Source organism: Trachurus trachurus, assembly GCF_905171665.1.
Source record: "Trachurus trachurus genome assembly, chromosome: 18".
Lineage (NCBI taxonomy): Eukaryota > Metazoa > Chordata > Actinopteri > Carangiformes > Carangidae > Trachurus > Trachurus trachurus.
Window position 1 is genome coordinate 21,369,921 of NC_139909.1, and position 20,660 is coordinate 21,390,580.

Below are 20,660 nucleotides of genomic sequence, written 5' to 3' on the forward strand. Positions count from 1 at the left end.
AAACAATAAATGTTAAAGGGACCTTGTTTAAATGATCCAGAGCAGGGGTGATGATTTTTGAATTTGGTTTTCAGTTATTTGCTGTTTTAACCCTCTGAGTTTTTGCATTACAAGGAGGTGGAAACAAGGGGTGGGTGTTTCGTTCCCTTTTAGTAGAAGTTAGAATTTATTTAGCTTTTTTTTTAGTTGGTTTTTGCCCCGAGCGGCCGTCGCAACCTGTCCAAGTTCTTCCAAATACTGTCATCCAGGTCCAATTGTGTTCAGACGTTAAAACATCATTTATAACAAGGTTATAACTGAGGGCGCTCTGAATTTGTCACCAGCGAAGGGCAGAGCTGGAAGATGTAGCCAATCGTTTCAGTTTCGGTCCAGCGGTGTGGACGGCGGGGGTGGGGGGGTCGATGAGAGCAGCCCTCAGCAGTTAGTGGGGGTGGAGTTTGGTTTGCTGTTAGGTGGTTAGATTCTGCTTAGAAGGTTCTCAGCTTTAAGCTCTAGCCGCTTCCTTATCAAAGCAACACACAGCTTTAACCCTTTGAGCTCAGCGATGTCCGCTAATCCCCCTCATTATCTAGACTACAGTGTCCTTTATGTCGTCTCAGGAAAACCACTTTGCCTCTACAAGTCCATGACGTGTGTGTGACTTTATTTCATTTTAAAGGAATCCAATCAAATGAACAAACACACGACCCTGCAGGTTCCTCTGGAAACGTGCCCTGATCAAAGCCCTCACTTGAGTTCTGATGGAGGTTATTTGTTTATTTCATCTTCCTACTCTCTCCCACCGCTCTCATCTAAGCGATTGGATGCACACTCATTTCTAACTATAGAAGAAAGAGAATAATATATTCAGTTTCAAGCTCATTCTCTTTTGAGTTTCATGGCATGCACAAATTATTTCGTAAGTGGGTAAGTCATTTTTTATTGATCTGCTTTTTCATTCAACTTTCATCTCTCTAGCCTTTTTAATTCTGATTTGTGTCCTGACTACCCTGAGCAGAAGAGCGCTCCTCAACGCACCGGAGGAAAACAGGGAAGTCACTTCTTAGCAGCTGCAGATGAATGCAAAGGATTGTTTTGTTTCCTTTAAATAAATATGAGCTTAATTCATCTGGTTTGTCTGTCACATGAATACTTTAGGTTTATCTTCTGGATCCTTTGAATTTGTTCACGATACAGATTCAAAGGAGGCTGTAAAGCTAACAGGCTAATGCTTGAAACTTACAAATTCTGTCCTTTCTGTAAATTCCCATAACCTACTTTAAACTATCTATTGGGCTGTATTTACAACTTTATGTTGCTTTTATCCTGAAAAAATGTATCATCCTTCTTGATCATTAATTCATAATTTTCCCTTTCTCTCTCTCTCTCTCTCATTTTTTTTTTAAAGAATCAACCACCTTCAGCAGCACAAACACACGGCACATGACAAAGACAAAGAGGTTGGGACATTCGTCACTCAAAGGGTTAAAGAGTCATCACTTTGACGGGACCACATTCGACCTTTCTGGCACTAGTTATGCATGATGGTGGGGCGGAAAATTGTGCCCACATGCTGCAATGAATGCAGACTGGTTACTTAACAACACTACAGTCCCTTTAACTTTTAGTGACTTTCATAGGGGGTTCTTTTTTTCTTAATAAAGTCACGTTTCTTTTCTTTTTTTTCTTCTTTGCTTTCAGGAATGACTAAATATAGTCAATACATGTTCACATTCAGCCAACAAAAGACACAGGAAAGAAGCAAATGGAATCAATAGGCTATTTACATGTGGTCAGGTTATTAGGGGGTTATGTTGGGTTATTTGGGGGTTAATTCTCTGAAGAGATGCAGCCCCAGTTTAAGGTGCTTTGGTTATGGTCCCCTGGGTATCTATGGTTCTTATTCTACACTATGCTGTCATTTGTTTTGAAAGCCAATCAGAGCACAGTGAATATATAATATTTCCAGGTTGGTTCAGATACTAATTCAGTATAATTGAAATTAATCACTGATACTGCATCAGCCAGTCATTACAAGGCAGATTTACAGTGAGTTACAGGGGACTTTTCTTTTTTTTTTTGTTAGAGCCAAATCACATTCACCCTTGTTGCATGGCACTGCACCTCCTCCAGAGTGGAGGTTAACGGTAGGTTAGGCGGTTAGATCATTAGTGGAGTTAAATGGATTTTATTACCTTTGTCGAGTAGCCACTCGTCAACTACCCGACCGAGTCGGTATGGGATTCTTTGTCTAGCAATAGCCAGGCGCTCATTATCAAAGTTCCCTTTAAGAAATTTGGAGAAGACAAATTAAAAAAACGTTACAAAAATAAAATAAAGTAAAAAAAAAAAATCTGGAAGTTGAAAGGTTAGAGGTTAGAAGGGCAACATGGCAAATGTTTAGCAAGTTATGTACTTTAAATCAGCTTTAGTTAGGACAGGAAGAACTTGATGTTTTTGGGCTGGTTTGTTTGGTTAGACAAGTTAACAGTATTCTAGTTACCTTGAGTTTAAATGATTTTTTAAATGCACTATCAAGTTAAACAGATTTATGAATTATTTAGATATAGAGTATGATTACATTTGAAGAACTCAGATAGATATCTGCAAAGTCAATACACTTTAGAAATCCATTAGCAGTAATCAACCAAATTAGGCTAGCATCACACACAGAACCAGCAATCATTGAACAACAGGATTATCACAGTGTAAATGAATCAATCAGGAATCAGCAATAAAACATTGTTACTTCACAGGAGCAGGAGATAATCACACAATACAAAAACACATTGTCATGGTTGTTCCAGGGAGGACATATTCAAGTTCCCATTACGCACAAAGAGTCAGTGATCAGCAAATCACCATCCCCCCCAATCTGACAACAGGATGGCACTCAGCATCAAATCCCTTTGAATCTGACTTCTCTGATTCACCTGAAGGGAAAAATATTCAGTGAAACTATTTTTCTTCTTTTTTTTTTCCTCCCTTTGACTTTTCCTCCCTCTCCTGCATTAATTGAGCACTTCTCAGTGGCACATGGCAATTAGCATCACTTCATCAGTGTGTCAAAGATGTTCCATCGCCGCTGTGCAAACTTATTATCCCTCGCTTCACTTTCCTCAACCTCAGGGTCACGCTGCGCACATCTCCAGCACTTTCAATAGAGATGGAACTGGAATAAGGGAGGGGGGGCTGAGGGCCGATGGTGGCCAGGCTGAGGGGTTTGATGAGGTCTAATGTAGTGGCAATGTCAGAGGATTAATTAAGTTGTTGTTTTTAAGTATTATAAGCTAATTATAAGTAAGCAATCCTTGAGGGGTGAAGAGGTTCAGGGGGTTCCAAAAGAATGGGAAATAATTCTTTTATAATTTATAATTCAACATCAAGATGTGTTGTTTGTGCTAAAATTCAACATAAAGGGTTTAGTCACATCAAGTAACCGATGTCATCATATGGCATCAAGTGTTTTTAATTACCCTGTCTGTGCCAATCACCAAAGCATTTAAAAAAAACAAACAAAAAAACTAACTACTTATGAGTTCTCACTGTTTTGAAGCTTTGCTAAAGCTGTGATCTAATATGGTGATGAATGGCAGATAACCAGGATTACACTTGAAAATCAACATCATCTAAAAATCTCTGTCTGGAATCTTGATGGTCTTGACAATTGCTGCAGAAATGTTCTGCAGGGAGACACGTTAGAGGCTGTGAGAGGAAACAGTTGAGCTCTGAAGTGAAATCCTGCATCCTAACTAATACACTTTGATTCCCCCCCCCTCCCACTGCTTTGTGCCGCTCGCTGCAGTGGTCTAAAATAGACCACCTCTCCTTTCTGCAGTACCTACTTCCCCTCCCCAGGGGTCTCTCTACCCACGCCTGCCCGCGCAATAATGGCTCACACAGGCTGAGGAGGTGTGTGTGTATGTGTGTGTGCATGTGCATGTGCATACAGTACTGTATATGAACATGCACAGTTGTTAGTTGGGAGGGGAACAGAGCAATGGAGGAGATAAGAAGTGAATGGAGGAAAGAAAAGCAGAGCTAAAGGAAGAAGAATGATGGAAGGCAGATGGATGGGGATGCAACATGTATGAGTACATGGTTGCAATGTCATTCATTGGTCCATCTGCAGCTCTCTGTTACCTGGGTGACCCACAGAGCAGCAGTTCATTTGTTATTGCAGGCTTTAATCTTTTGGATAATATATAATTGCCAGTAATGCAGCTTTTTATTACCTACAATAACACCTCAATTAGCTCCATAGGGAGCCTGAAAAATACAAAAAAGTGAAGCCACTCATATTATTATTGTAATTATTTTATTTTCCCGTGACTTCAGGAGCAGAGTCACATTTTCGTAGTGCTTTTACCATGTGATGGCAGATGTTACGACTGCTAACAGCCTAGTCTAAATGAGGACGACTAAAAGTGAATTTCATCTAAATGTGACTAATTACATGTATGTGTTCTGACTGCACTTAAGATTAGCTAGATGCTTGCCCGGTGAGTGCAGGGCAGCAAATTACAGTGCAGTGCACATAGTACACTGTTTCAGAGACACGGGCACGGGCAGTCTGCAGCAATCACTGAATTAGAGGAGGAGAGGCAGGTAGCATGAAGGGAGGAGAAGGAGTGATGGAGAGAGGGAGAAAAAACGGGTGGTGGTGCTGAGAAAAGGCGATCAAACATAATGGCAGAGGGAATGGCGGGTGGTGGGAGGCAGTTGGTCCTTAGTGAGATGAATCAATCCTGTTTGTCATTGTTCTCCTCCTACTTGCTGCATCTGCTACCACGTCCGCAAACCCCCGTGTAAATCCTCTCCCTCTTCTCACTCTGGTGTGTGAATCACACCGAGGCAGCCACTTCCACTGACTTAATCCTATGAAGGATCCATTTTATCATCCAATTAATGTTTGCTAATGAGCATGAACCGGAGACGCTGGCCCTCCCTCTAGTGGCAGCCCCTCAACACTGCACTGAGTCTGAAATGGTTTTCCTTTCCTTTCCCCCCCCTGTGTCTCCTCTATGGATTCCTTCCTTCCTCTCTTGCCGCTATCCCTCTTTCATTAATCCCTTTTCCTTGTCTTACTCACTTATTCATTCCTCCTTGTCTGCCTCTTTGCCTCTAACCACTCTTCCTCTCTGCTTGTCCTTCCCTTGTTCTCAAACAATCATTCATCCATGCTTCATTCTGTCCTTTCTCTTACCCTCCTGCCAAAATCCATTTTCCATTATTTCTTTTTTAGCCTTTACTCCCTCCATCCTCCATCTGCTATGTCCTATTTCTTCCCCTCCTTTCTTCTTCCTTGCAATTTTCTCTTTTATTTGCCCATTTCCCTTCAGTCGCTTTCCTCCTTCTTTTCGCTCTATGTTCTTTGTTGTCAGTTCTTTCGTCCTCATTCTCTTCCCACTTCGTCCCTTAATTCCCCTCCTTTTGCTTTGTTTACTGTCACTCCATTTTATCCCTCCATCCTTCTTCCCTGCCTGGTAACACAGGGAGTTTAGAGCGAGGAGATTAAATGCAGTACATTGTAACGAAGGCATCGCCATTCATTACTTCACTCATACGCTGTGTCTTAGTGAGTGCTGAGTGGGGAAAGTAATAAATGCAGGGAAGAAGTGTGTGTCTGCGTAGAGTATGCAAATGCTATGTGAATTCTTTCACACCGCAAAGGAGGCCGACTAACAACATCCTCATGAACAATGAGACGTTGACTGAGGAATCGACAGACAATGGTTTGGTGTATCTGCACACACACAAAAAAAAAGACAGACAGGGGAAAGAAATCTGGGGAAGTGATAGAAACTACAGAAGACAATGAGATTGGGAGTTTCAGTTGGACGGAAGTATACGTAGAGATACACGAAAACATACAGTAATGCCATAAAGTTTTAAATCTACACCGCAGTGTCGGAAAATCGAAATTCCTCTGTGTCCTGCTTGTTTATTTGCTTCTGTTTGTGCTCGGATCCTTGGAGAAATAAGTCATTCTGAGTGAACCAGTGAAACTTTTCCCTCCTCGCTCCTCTCCCGCACCAGCTGAAGTCTGCTCTGCATGAGAATGGGAGGAGGGACAGATTAAACAGCTGGGCCCTTCTCTTCTCCCTCACTACCATTATCGCACACGCTCGGCTCCCGAGACGATTCCCTTCGCTTGATATGAAAGATGGTGAAACAATGCTATCGTACCTGGCGCTCGAGGAAATCTGATATACAAGAGAGGGGAAAATAAAACTGTAAATCAAAAAGTGGCTCTAAGCTGTTGAGAAATAAATGTGTCTTAAATAACCTCTTATGATTTGTGGACAGCAGTCGGCTATGGTCACTTCACAGAGAGACTATTACTCCTTTAAAAGCTGCAGGTCCCATGTCCCTTTATTAATTATGTGTAGGGTGTAGTTATATTGCCCTAGAGGAGCTTTGTCACGTCTGAGACAAAAAACCCAGGTGATGTCACAGTGATGTCATCATGGGTTTGAGACAAAACGTATATAAAGAAAAGCCTATGAGACTGGAGCTGGAGAGTGATGGGTCCTTAGGTTGCATTATAGAAGGTGGATCCATATTAATGATCCAAATGACTCATCATACCCATAGACTGTAAAAAGAATGGATATGAATGACGTCACCCATTGGTTTGGGGGAGTCTGTTTTGTGATCCTACTACGGGGATTTGAACTGCGCCATCTTGGATTTTAGTGGGAGTCTACTTTCCATATTTGGAGGAGATGTCGGGGTTAGCCAGCCGAGAACCCGCCCACTGAACTCAAAGCAACCAATTAACGACCGGTAACTGTCTGCAAACCTGTCACTCAACGTAACCACGCCCCCATTTATGTACGAATTTTAATCCTAAACAACACTAAAACGGTTGTGGTACAAAAGAATTCACCCCCCCACAGTGTTCATGGAGGTGGAAACTATCGGTAGAGACCAAAAAAATCAGCCTGGTAATATACCAGGCTGTAAATATGTTTTTTTAAGCTGTAAAGTCGGCTATTTTAACATGGGGGTCAATGGAGAGTTGCTCACTTCTGGTCCCAGCCCCCGGTGGCCGCCGGAGAACTGCAGCTTTTTGAACGCGGAAGTGGTCTTCACTTGTAGAACCTACAACTCCTCCCTTGATCATACCCGTTGGTTGACATATGGAGGAAAAACGGGGCATATGGGAAAAAAAAGCTTGTGTATTTTAGCAATAGATCATACAGAAAACTACAGTATGGGCTCAACTTGGGGTCAAATCAATTCTGAAATGGAAAGTGATGTTTACACGTGACTCAACTCTGTAGACCTGCACTGCACAATAACTCTGTAGAAACTGTGCCTATACAAATGTGTATTTGTAAGAAAAGAGAAAAAAACTGTGTGAATAGAAGCTGTCAATAAATGATAACAGTGGTGAGGCTGCACAGAGAGAGACTATCAAAGGAAGTGTTTTTGTGAAAACGTGCAGATACAAAGCAGAAAAACACTCCTTAAAAAAAATAAAAATAAAATCTCCTACACCTTTCAGGATCTGCAGGGGAGGTGGATTCACCAGGTCTTCTGGTTAGTCTATAACTCAGTAGGAACTGTCCCTATCCAATGGACTCAGGTAGAAAGACAGTGCAGAGGTGCTCCACAGATATTCTCACAAACACTTCTTCTTTCCGAATAAAAAGTCAGTTATGTAACCTCACCGCAGATATTATTCACAATTTCTTATTTTTCACCAAGACAAGTCTTTTCAACAGATGTTTATCTCCTCTAGATATATTTTTACAGGCTTATTCAGAGTGTACAAACTCTGAACATCGCTTTACAAGCTCAGAACCTTTCTGACCCTAATTTGAACCCGTACACAACTCATCAGACTGCCTACCTGAGAACATCAGTGTCTGATCCACTCTACATTAACACTACAGTCATGTGCCTCTGTCCGTTCAACAAGCCTGTGACTCTGGATCCCCCGAGGCTCCAACCACCGGCCATGAAACGCTCACGGAGCCAGGAACCTGTCTTTCCTTCTCTTGCGCCTTTGTGTGTGTGTGTGGCGCCTGGAGCACCAGCTGGATTAACAGCCAGGATGGGGCCCCGTCCAGGGCAGGTATCACAGCTGCTGTGCTATAGGGGCAGGGCAAGGACATGCTGATTGACTGGCACCTCTGGGAGACACAAAGCGAGGTGGTGGAGGAGGAGGAGGAGGAGGACGGGCGGGAGACCTGCGTGGCGTGCTGGGAGTGTCGACTGTCTCTTTCTATGTCTGCCTGGGAGAGTTCTTATAATCCAGCATATGAATCAGACACTGCTCTGTCTCGCTCTTTGTCTCCTTCCATATCTGTGTGTATGTGTGACACTGTGTGTGTGTATGTGTGTGAGGATGGAGACGGTCCAAGGTGCGACCTGTATATCATGTAACTCTGCAGGCAGCCAGATGCCCTTGTACAGGACACCCACATCGGAAATCCATCCACAAGAATGGAGATTACATTGGAGACGATTGGCCGGCGGCCATCCTGCTCTCTTCCGCCCCCCCCTCACAGAAACCTCTCTATCAGGATAGCCTCATTCTGTTTTTCATTAGTTAACTTTAGATGGATTGTTCTCATATCCACTGGGTGTTTTGGAGAGCAGATGGAAGGAGGAAACCACTGTCCCATGTACTGTAACCCTACGCCACCGAATGAGTCCCTGCAGGTTGTCGGAAGGATTTCTACACTAAAATCAAGGAAAAATAGACAATACTAAAACAATCTGAGTAAAATGTTTTAACAGTTTTAGTGCACTTAAAGGTACATTGTGTAGGAATTACTCCCATTTAGAATCGAGGTTGTATATCGCAAGCAACTCAATCGTATTTTTCATTCTGCATTCATGTGAAATTGGGCAGACGGCAGACGGACGGCAGACGGATGACAGCTGCTGCACGTAACGGCATAAACAAGCATCTATGTAAAAAAGTGTTCCGTCAGCACGAGGCAAAACAATACACGTGACAATATGTTGTCATGGCGATATCGTATTGTTTACCTGACCCACGTTTTACCGGCTTTCTCTGGACTTCTGTGACTAAAATGAGATCTGGTTTGTTACCGACGGCCGTCTGCCCGACTGCAGGTGAATGCAGCATCAGTGTAACGCTCCGTTCCTCCTCACTGCGTTACCGCGGTGACTTTTCACAGACGCCACCTCGACCTGAGCCGACAGCTCCGGTGTCTCCGCTGAGTTTCCGTGGTTTCCTACCGTCACGCTGCCACTGGACGTAAAAACATGGCGACACCACATGGCAGCCAGCACCGAGCTTACCCGCTCCATGTAGATATGAATGATATGAACGGCAAATTCAGAGCTGAAAGGAACACTTCAGTTTGTTGACGGGGGTGATCACTGATTAATGAAAAACATACTTTTGAATGAAATAATTGATTTTCGTGAATAGATAAAAGGAGAAGTTACACAATGTCCCTTTAAGCAGAAGCTCATAAAAGGAAGAAATTTACATGATAATGTTATGTTTCTGTGGCATACATCTTCCTCTCCCTGCTCTTGAGATTGCAGAGAAGTTGTTTCTTCCTGTAAAGCGCGCAGGAAAAGAAAGCACTTTACCTTCCCACCACTTCCCTTTGTTCAATGTAAATACATCGCCCACTGCTCCTGTCGGCGTGCATTTGAAACTGATATTTCACTGTTTTAACCGCTCATCTCTGTAACTCGTCTTTCATCTTGTGCAGCAGTTATCAATCCAGCAGCTCGGTTTTCATTTCCTCCCTCCTTCTCTCCTCTCACTTCCACAGGATTCCTCACCGCAGGATCCTCGTCACCTTTCATCTCAGACATGCTTGGATTGGCGCGATGGCGGCTGCCGAGGCGAGCCGCGCAAAAGCACCCCGCCCCACTGGTGTGGAAATCAAAGTTGTCACTTCTCTAATTACCCAAAGCAATCTTTTCCCTCTCCAGCTATGCAATGCTTAGCTCTCTCTCTCTCCCTCTCTCCCTCCTCATCATTGCCTTTTCTTCGCTGTTCCTCTGTTCTCCATCATCCCACAGCCACAGGCCAATTATTAGAGATACCTTCCAACTGTGCGAGATCCAATCAGAGGGAGTCGCAGAGCACCAGAGGCCCAATAAGAACCCACAGAGTGAGGTGGAGCTGTCACCGGTGACAAGCAACTAAGCTGGCTGACTTCAATTAACGCTTTCTGAATATGTCTGCTCTGCTCATTGAATCAAGCAGAGATAAAAATCCAAACTGTGACACATGTCACTCATCATTTCTTAAAGGGACAGTTCTCCCAAAATTGAAATTTCACTCGTTATCTACTCACCCTCATGTCGACTAAGGGCTGGGAGAAGTTTCAGAGTTATCCAAATTTGGACGAACCAGGGTCCGTCCTCTTCCCAGTTCGTCCAAATTTGATGAACCGGGAAGAGGAGCTTCGAGAAGCTTCCGCTACAAACAAGCTTGAAATATAGACGTATTTAATTTTTTTCGGGACAATTTCGCATTTCGGGGCTTCAATACAGGACGGACATTACATACGAGCAGCATGGAGGTAGTTGGATGTTTTTTGGTGTGTCTTTTTGTTACGAAGACAGTTGGTATCCATTTGCAACCGTTTTATGGACATGCACTGCTATGCCGGGACCCCCTGTAACTCAGAGAAGCCACGGAGGACTCTGAAACTTCTCTCAGCCCTTAGTCCACATGAGGGTGAGTAGATAATGAGTGAAATTTCAATTTTGGGTGAACTATCCCTTTAAGCGATAGCAGGAATAAAGCCTGAAATGTACAGTCACAGTGAAATACCTAGCTACTGTAGGACTAATAAAGCTTTTAATTCTCATAGAAACTCAAATATTATTAGCTAATTCTTATTAATTCGCAAAACCACATGATCTAAAAACCAGTTTTGCGCGGTCGTTCACAAAGTGCAGCCCTCCTGTTGCTCTTTCCATCTCTACTGGCTCAGCTGAGTGCTTTCATATTGTTTTTGCCAACGGGAAGACAAAGGCAGATCTTCTGGGCTGCCTTGACCTCCTCTTCCTCACATCGTCTCTTTACTTCCCTCTCTTATTCATGGTTGGTTTTCTCTCTCTCTCTCTCTGGCTGTGGAGGTCACACAGACAAAGATGGATATCTCGAAACAGTGGAGACATAAAGGCGATGTAAAAAAAAAAAAAAAAAAAAAAAAAAAAGGGAAGGTAGGAGGAAGGAAAGAGCACAGCCAAGAGCTTTGTTGACCCCTTTTCTAAGTCCATTTATCCGAGGAGTAGGAACATCTTAACAGCTCGGTCGGGAGAGCAGGAGCTGTCTTTGCTGGCACAAAGTGTCTCTCTCTCTCTCTCTCTCTCTCTCTGTGGATTCACGTCTCTCTACTTCCCTTTTCTCTCAATCTAATGGTCAGCCCTCACACTCACTGGTTCCTCTAAACGCCTCACAGAATAAAAACAGGGGATGACAACAGTGCTCTCTTTGTATGCTCCCTCTTTTCCTCTTTGATTTATGATCTGTATTAAGTGGCGTGTTGGTTGACTCAAAATGAACGCTGCCATGTCGGAGTGCATTTCAAGCAGCGAGCAATTGGTTTGTTTGTTGTGAAATTATTCCAGACTTGTGTGTGACGTTACAATACACAATACGTGCGTGCAGGGACTGCATGGTAACTGTACAGACTGTATGTAATCTGCCCTGCTGTGATGAAATCCAATTTGTGAGCCGCTTATATCTCAGTAAATTGCAAAACCTCATTCATCCGGTGGCAGTGACAGCAGTTAGCTTCTGGTATTCATATTGAATCTCATCTCTTCCCCCCCCCCTCACCTCCTGCTTCTCTGTCTCTCCCTCTCCTCTCCTCTCTCCCTCTCCTTCAGTCCATCATTTTTCAGCGATGCATCCCCGCCACATCCTGTCGAGTGCTTCTGCGACCCGTCCCCTCGATCTCGCCCTGCCATCAACTCTTCATCCATGCATCACCACCGCGCCGCCCCTCCAGCGCCACTTCCCTCGTTCTAATTTTTTGCCTCCGCTGCTGCAGCCCTGTCAGAGACTAAAGCGATGTGACAGTTTTATAGTAGATTCCCCTGTCTGTAAATACCGGCAAGTGAGGAAGGAGCTGCGTACGGCCGACTGTGCGCTCTCATTGGTCATAATGACACAGTTATGAGACGGCAAAATATGGTAATCACGGCCAGTAACGTTGCGATGGTGACACTATAAGTACAGCTGTAAAATGTGGAATGATTATCTCAAAGCTCGGGCACTGCGACGCAAAGTCCAAGTGTTAAGTGAAGTATAAACCCAAGGAAATGGATGGATTCTTCCTGAAGCCACCTTATTACAGTGATTATATAATTTACTGCAGCGAATTATCATTATCAGAAATATAATATGTGGTGATATGTGAAGATAAAACAGAGGGGGCAAATGGGAATATATACACTACATGCATGCATATTATTATTATTTTTTTTTTTCCATGTTTCTATTTTCTTTTTTATGTGTGTAAAGCACTTTGTGTTACATGTCTATGTAGGAAAAGTGCTCTATAAATAAAGTTTGATTGATATATATATATATATATATATATATATATATATATATATATATATATATATATATATATATATATATATATATATATATATATATATATATATATATATATATATATATATGTATACTGTGATTGACTGGTGACCCCCTCATGAGCCTACATGGATAAGCAGTATAGCCACTGCATGGATGGATATATGTGTAAGCCACACTAAATATATAATACATACAAAGGCCACGCCTCATGTCTATTAAATAAACACATGAAACATTTTCCTTGAAGCTCTTCCTCTCTCTTACACAGATTTTTTTGGAGGAAGCAGCAGCTGCTGGGAGAGCGACCTGCTCCAAATAAGAGGGGGATTAATACTGCAACAGGATCCCACTCACTAAATCTAAACCCCCTCCCTGAGTGTCTGCACACCACCATCAGTGAGAGAGCTGGAGAGGTGGGAGAGAACGGCCCATAAAATAATAACACAGGCAGAAGTAAAGATATCACTAATATGAGCTTATTAAGATCATTTTGAATTTGTTCCATATGGATAAGCAATCAAAGGTAAAATATGTTACAATGCTGTCTTCACTGTGTGATTATCATGAGAATTCTAGGGGAATTGATATCAGCGCTGACGACTGAGAGCTGCAGATATCACATAAAAGTGAGCTTATTAATTAAAAATAAAGCATGAATGTTGTAGATTAGTGGTTTAGTGTTTGGTATGAATGGAGTCTTTCAGGGCAAAGTCAGACTGGTATCACAATGTGCCAAAATAGTTCAGTTGGTGCAACACAAAATGACTATTATTACCATGAAAAATAGAGTGTTCAAGCATTTCTTAATGTTTTTAAATATCATTTTTGTCCTAAACTATTTATCTATTCACTCCCAGTGTAACCAATGTTAACACTAAGACTATGTAACGTTTGGAAAAAAGAAGACACATTCCTCCCTTTACAAATGAATAGTTGAATAAAATGCAATATAATTAAACATAAAATCATGTTTATCTAACAGAGGTTAAACTAGCAAATGGAAAAGCTAAAGTCTGACAGCTTGTAATCAAAAACTTAAACCAGTGGTTCCCAACCTTTTTTGGCTCATGACCCCATTTTGACCTCACAAATTTCTGGCGCCCCCCGCGATCACGTGACTGCACATGAATCAAGATGTGCCAGCTCAGATATTTTTATATGCTGCCTTTTATTTGACGTCGATTTATATTCGAGAAAGTGAAAGTAAAGAATACAGTTGTTTAGTTACAAATAAAGTATTTACGCACCCTTCAGCCAATCAGAATTGAATTCTCTCCTTTGAGAGTGGTTGAAGCCGACTGCAGACTAAACATTCAGCCACATCAGCTCTGCCACTTCAGTCCCATCAGATGACCAGTAAATAGGGAACTGGCTGTGAAATGCTACAATTACAGTCCGTATGGCAGCGCCGCTAACATCTGCCTGGTTATCTGTGGCCAGGTTGAGGTGCTTAGTGTGATGCAGGGAGCTTTTTATTGAGCCTGTCTGCCACTTTTGGAATGTGGGAGAGGTGGCGTGAGCCAATAAGTGTTGCTGCCGAGGCCCACCGGGCACACCTGACACACCGGATTAGCCGGCCAGCCGCTTCCTCTGACACTCTCTCTGTCCATCAGATGCAGACATGCACGTACACAAAGATGAAGATTTGTGTCACGCACGCAGACAGAATGTGTGCGCTGTCTCGCGATGAATCAGGCTCGGGCAGAAACACCCACAGACGCGTGCTCCCTTGGGGACTGCAAACATCACTTCGTGGGACATCAGGAGACATGTTGCTTTGCTGTTGAATGCGCCCGACCTGTGACGGCCATGTTTGCTGTCAACATCCTGTCTCCCCGAATCCATCACCTCGCTACGGCCTTCTGTCTGTGAGCCTGCTGCTGGCTAGCCTGGTCCTTAATGGAAAGCAATTCAAACACATCTGAATCTGACTAATCATCTGGACGGAGGCCTTAATTATAGTGTGCAGAGATGTGTGTGTGTGTGTGTGTGTTTGTGTGTATATCGGGAAAAGATTACCCAAAGATACTCTGTCACACTCTCTCCTGTGCAAGATAACAGATTCTCACTCTCCTTTCTATCCTTGTCCTCCTCCTCCTCCTCCTCCTCTGGGACCCCAGGGGGATGAATCCCATGTAACTGTATGTACAACACATTCGACAGGGTTCAAACCTGCAATAACATCCCAAGGAGACTGTCTGATGTGGGTCACTGTAGTCCTGCTGGAGAAGGAGATTACACAGGAAGCTGCACTTCCTTGTTTTGTTAGAAGATCCAGACAAAACCTGGCACCTGTAACAACAGGCAGGCAGGCGCCCACCGGAGGAATCTTTCACCACGACGACTCGTTCTATTTTCTTCTCAATCTGGCTGCATGGACACTTTAAGATGTTTCCAGTGTTCCAATGGGACAACGCAGTAACAATACTGTGTAATATAAACACCAAGGAAATGACTATGTTCCCATATTGTTAGTGTTTTGTCCTGTTTAGTGAATCAAAAGAGTGGTAATCTCCTTGGATTACAGAAGCTGGTCTCAACAAGGGACTTTTCTCTTACCCTTTCCTACATCACTGTCTTTTTACACACCTCCCGTCTCCTAAAACTCACACGCACTCTCTCCCCTACGTATCCCTCCGCCCCGTTGCGCCTCAGTCTCATCCGAGGTTTTTTGCTTTGCTAATATGTAACATCTCTGTTTTCCCCAGGATGCCGCCCCGCCAGACGGCGACGACGACTGGGACCTTCAAAGCGGCGCGTCGGAGCCATCAAAGTAGGTGCTGCTTCCCATTTCCTCTCCCAAGTCCCCATAGTCTCCTAAAAAACTTCAGACAGACTCCAGCCCCCTCGCAGACAAAACACAGAACTCATCAAGTAAACTAACAAACAACAAAATAACACTCTTCAATTGTTGATCAGCAGAGGAAAAGGAAAAGAACCGTTTGAGGAAGAAGAACAACAACAAGGAAGGGGCAGAACGGAGGAATAAAAAGAATACAATATGCGATGTGCATTAATGTTTCTTGATGAAACAAAACATAGATTTGGATGATGACACACCGTTTGCCAGTGTTAACAGGCTTCTCTCATGTTTTCTTCCGAGCAGTTAGTGCGATTGTTTAGCGGAAGGCTCCCCTTGCTGTAGTGAAAAGGGCTGCATTTCCATCATAATAACAACTGAAAAGAGTGAACTGTCACAGGGCGCTTCCTCCTCTCCTCTGGCTGTGATGCATGTCCCTCAGTTCTGCCTGGCTGTGCTGATGGACGAGCAGAAGAATACACTTCCCTCAATGCCAAAACACAGCCTGCATGGGAAATATGGGATCACTGCTGCGACAGAGAATGTCAGAGTCCCGCGGCTGTATATGTCAACCGGAGTAAATATCATGGGCCACATTAGCAGCACTCTACCCTGTTGTGTGGACGATGACAATACATAGACGGTGCTTTTACTGTAGACAATGGGGATGGAACGCGTGGACTTCAGCAGCAGGGATGGAGGTTTACAAGTCGGACAGCGTGGGTGCAGATAAATGAATGTAACGGAACGAAAAACCCCTGTTTTAATATGCAAGTTATTCGTTTTCCATTTGATCATTCATACCTTGGTGTTTACCAAATGCAAGGTCACCATGGGAACACAATATGCCCTCCTTTGAACAACCATGAACAAAAGGGAAACACAACGGAGAGAGAAATGAAGAGTGCCTCTGTATGACTATAATTAGCTTCATAATTTGAGTTGAAATAGAATTCAATGATTATGATGGAAAAAACCAGTGGAGGAATTAGTGCACTCCCAGCAGTGACTCATCGGGTATTTGCCCTCATTTAAAGTCTGTATGTGTAATGATGTTGTGACTGTTTATCTTGGAGCTGAGGCGTGACTTCTAATCTAAACACCTCCATGTACTTTCTCTGTGTGAAGTGTCCTCTCTCTCAATCCTGCTCAAACCCCCCCGTGCTTATACCAACCATACCTGACCCGCATATTCACCATGGCACCGCTGACTTCCAACAGCGCCGGGAGCAACAGTAGGAGAGTAACCGGATGCAGAGGAGTGCATGCTCTCAGATGGCAGACAGGCTGTTTGGCTGTTCCTGCCTTTTAGACCAGAACCTGACTTAATCACCTAGAATAATGCAGGCACGCTCTAAATATGAATGTCATGATAAATAAACCAGAGGCCTAACAGAATGTTCTATAAAAACCCCTTTTACATGCACATGGGAGGCTGAATTAATGAATTCTATTTCATATTTCCAGAGCTCCTTCTTTCTCTCTCTCCGTTGTGTTTCTCAGTTTATCTGAGAATTCAAACTGTGAAGCTTCTTAGTGAAAAACCCCCTCCCCACCGGTTCCCCCAGATTTCCTACCTGAGGGGAAACGTTCGATGACGGGCTGGTTGTCCACCTGTAGTGTGGCGTTGCCGCCACTTCGTGTGAATCGTACCACATGGTATTTGCCATCGCTCACCATCACCGCGCCCTCCTCGATGGTGATGTCGTCCGTTCCCACGTTGAAGATCACGCCGATCTTTCCCCGTTCCTGTGCACAGAGGACGACATGCAGACGTTAGGAGGAGACTGTACAGAGTTTAAGACAAGGGTTAAACTTGAATTTCCTGGAAAATAGTGCTTTCTAGAGGTGAGTGTGAATAAAAAGTCAAACCAGTCAAACTCAGTCATCCCATTTTTTTCTTGTCCTCCAACACATCAGGGAACTTCAAGCTATTTTCTAATCCCCTCAGCATGAACTGTATCATTCCTCTGGCTCCAGTTTCCATCTGTTAAATACTTTATTAGGTTTATGATCAAATACCAGCAGTCCTGCCATTCCTATAAACCCCTGCTACACTTACTGCTAATATTAGTGGTAACACAGGAAACCAAATATTGTGACCATGTAAGCATTGATATGTTTTTTCTCAATTATTTTGGCTTTTTAAAACAGTCTTAATATTCCCTGTCTGGATGCTTTTTCACCATGATCATTACAAATTTCATTATGATTGTGATTATCACAAAATTACATCTTTGTGAAAGAGCAATATCAAAAGCAGAAAAAAAAATCCCATGACACTAATAAACCTGTATTAGTTTAGGGGGAAAAACTGTTGGCTAAAAACACTATCACACTAACCTGTGTTTGTTTGATCAAAAACGATGGTAAATGAATAATCGACTGTGATTGGATGATGGTGATTGTGTTTTCTTGTCCATCTTTCTCTTGGCAGGTCTTCAGACAGTTTATATATAATTTATATACGCATGATTTTTGTGCAGCCTGCTTTGCACACATGTCCTGAATTGGTTTAAATGAATTAGAAATGATGGACAAATTAATCGTTCAGAGATTTGAGCTTTGAAAAATGTTTTTTTTCTCATCTGAGTATTCATGGAAAGTGAATGAGAAAAACTGTCGGTGCCAGAAACGACTGTTCCTCAAAAGGCCACGAGGGTCAAACCCATTACTCTCACGACTTTGCAGCAGAAATAAACATGTTGGTCTCTACAGCTATTTTCCTTCTTCATGACAACATAATAATTCACCTGTGTACTGTTTGTTAAGGTGTATATTTCTGTATAATTAAGTATGCTGCTTTGAGTGACAAGCTGCTGAGTGCATGCCACACCAGCATGAACCCAAATCACAGCAACACACATACACATACACACATCGTTATACAAAGTCTATGGTTGGCATTCCAATGTAAAGATTCTACTATAAGCACCAATATATTAACATGCACATGTAGCAGTAGCATTGCCCATACAGCTCTGCAGAGCATGGATACAAATCATGGATCTCATTTGGGGTTGTTGAAAGTTGTACTGTATCTATGACAAAAAGACTTTATGAAGTAGGTTTATGGAAAACTGTTTCTGTTTATGCATGAACACCGTATACAGAAGTGGACTGGCTTTAAAATGGCATTGCATTATGGGGAACTTACAAGAAGCAAACTTAATGATAGGAGGCAATCAAACCATCTCCTAATTAGCGTTACATTGCAGTTACCAGGCTATAAACCAAGCCGTGGCAATCCACTACCGATGATAACACACTGCAGCAAACATCTAAAGGTGTTTTTTCCTTGAGTCGTCACTCAGGCCTACTGTACTGTACCGTCAGCCTCAGATCTCGCTCACACATCAGCCGAGTAAAGAACCGAGTACTTGTTGAGGACTCAGGCACCTTCAGCATTCATCAACCTGGTGACCCCCTCCCCTCCCCCCATCTATTAGTGTTGACAGCCGCCCACTGCTTCGAGTTTATTACAGTCAACCGCCTACTCTACTCTCATCTCCCGCCATCTCTCTCTCCCTCTCCCTCTGTGGTTCCCGTCCTCAGTCCCAGGAAAGGTCAAAGTCATTTACAGAGTTACAGTCTGCCGGAGAGAGAGGGAGCGAGAGAGAGAGAGAAACAGGCAGAGTACATATACCAGGCACCATCATTACAGACAAATTCTCTGTCTGGCAGTAAATCTTTTTCTGCAGTTTTGTTCAGCACACTGGTAATGTAAGATCCTGTGTAAATATAAAAAAGAAAGAACAGAGAAAAAGAAAACTGCCCTCCTGCCCATACATTATTTGCCCAATCAACAAAACCATTGATTCCATTATCTAATTAGCTATGTGCATGTATTTTACCACCTTAAATGTGCCATTACAGTCAGAGGTGAACGTGTGGATTTAGCTCGTAGCCATTTTCCATTATTCATGGCTGATTAAGTATTTAAGAAAGGAAAATAAAAACCCTAATGTTAACAGAACTTAAAAAAAAGGCCAGTTAATTGAGTAAATAAGTGCAGAGGATGTGTTAATGAGCGATATAATCACAGGCAAATCCTAACCACTCTTTGGTGGCGCGTAAAGCGGGGGGGGGTACAGCGTTTAGCCGAGGCCGCGGCGTGGCTGTGCGCTGATGACAGCCGTGATTAGGCTATTAATTGAGCATGCTCAGACGGTGGTGCAAGAGGAAGTGCTGCTGGCCGCGATTAAACGCTGCAGAGGGATCAGCGGAGTACTGTACAACACGCAGCTGAAGGAGTCAGAGTAAACAAGAAGGAAGCAGTGTGTGGAAGCCGAGCCGGTTAAAGTTCACCCAAAATTCAAATTTAACTCATTATCTACTCACCCTCATGTCGACTAAGGGCTGGGAGAATTTTCAGAGTCCTCCGTGACCTTCTCCGAGTTACGGGGGGGTCCGTGCAGCAGTATTTGTCCATTTAATGGTTGTGAATGGATACCACTTTTCTTCATCCAAAAAGACACACCAGAAAACATCCAAATACCTCCATACTGCTCGTCTGTAATGTCCCTCTTGTATTGAAGCCCCGACATGAGAAATTGTTCCTCCGGTCAGTGCAAATCACGCGAGATTTGCACTTGCACAGGAAGAGCAGTGAACTGAGACACTGGGAGCTTCCGCTACAGACAAGCTTAAAATATAGACTTATTTAATTTTTTTCTGAACAATTTCTCATGTCGGGGCTTCGATACAAGAGGGACATTACAGACGAGCAGTATGGAGGTATTTGGATGTTTTTTGGTGTGTCTTTTTGGACAAAGAAAAGTGAGCACTATCCACAACCATTATATGGACAAATGCTGCTGCACGGACCCCCCCGTAACTCCGAGAAGGCACGGAGGACTCTGAAAATTCTCCCAGCCCTTAGTCGACATGAGGGTGAGTAGATAATGAGTGAAATTTGAATTTTGGGTGAACTATCCCTTTAACGGATACAGCACCGAGCGCTGAGCAACTCTGCTTCATGAAGACAGAAGAAGTGAGACCAGGATGAGTTCCTCGCAGCGGAGCTTGATGGACTCCTCAGCAGGTGATCTCACTCTGCAAAGAGGCTCCAACGTCTCAAATAGCAAAGCGCTTCCAGCTTCTTAGGCGCTTAATCAATTGATTCATATTATGGACTGACCCTTGTAGTCTTTCCCCCACCCGCTCTCCCCATGCACACCATTATCCGGTGCCGAAGACATGAATATGAATACGAACAATTAGCATGTGAATGAAAATCTAATCAAAGCTTCCCACTACTGATACCTCTGAGATACTGCAGCAAAAAAAAAAAATGGAGAGGTTGAGTGAGGC

The 20,660-nt window shown here is 43.2% G+C and overlaps 1 protein-coding gene across 1 annotated transcript in view; it reads right to left on the minus strand.

The window, feature by feature from the left end:
• nrxn2b (neurexin 2b) overlaps positions 1-20,660 on the minus strand; it is a gene marked incomplete at its 3' end in the record, with an annotated part of 720,187 nt that overhangs the window by 30,515 nt on the left and 669,012 nt on the right. The window contains exons 17-18 of the mRNA XM_083993168.1: positions 16,925-17,096; positions 2,175-2,264 (exon numbers count right to left, since the gene is read on the minus strand). Coding sequence (XP_083849294.1) covers positions 2,175-2,264; positions 16,925-17,096 — 262 coding nt within the window. The remainder of the gene's footprint in view (positions 1-2,174; positions 2,265-16,924; positions 17,097-20,660) is intronic.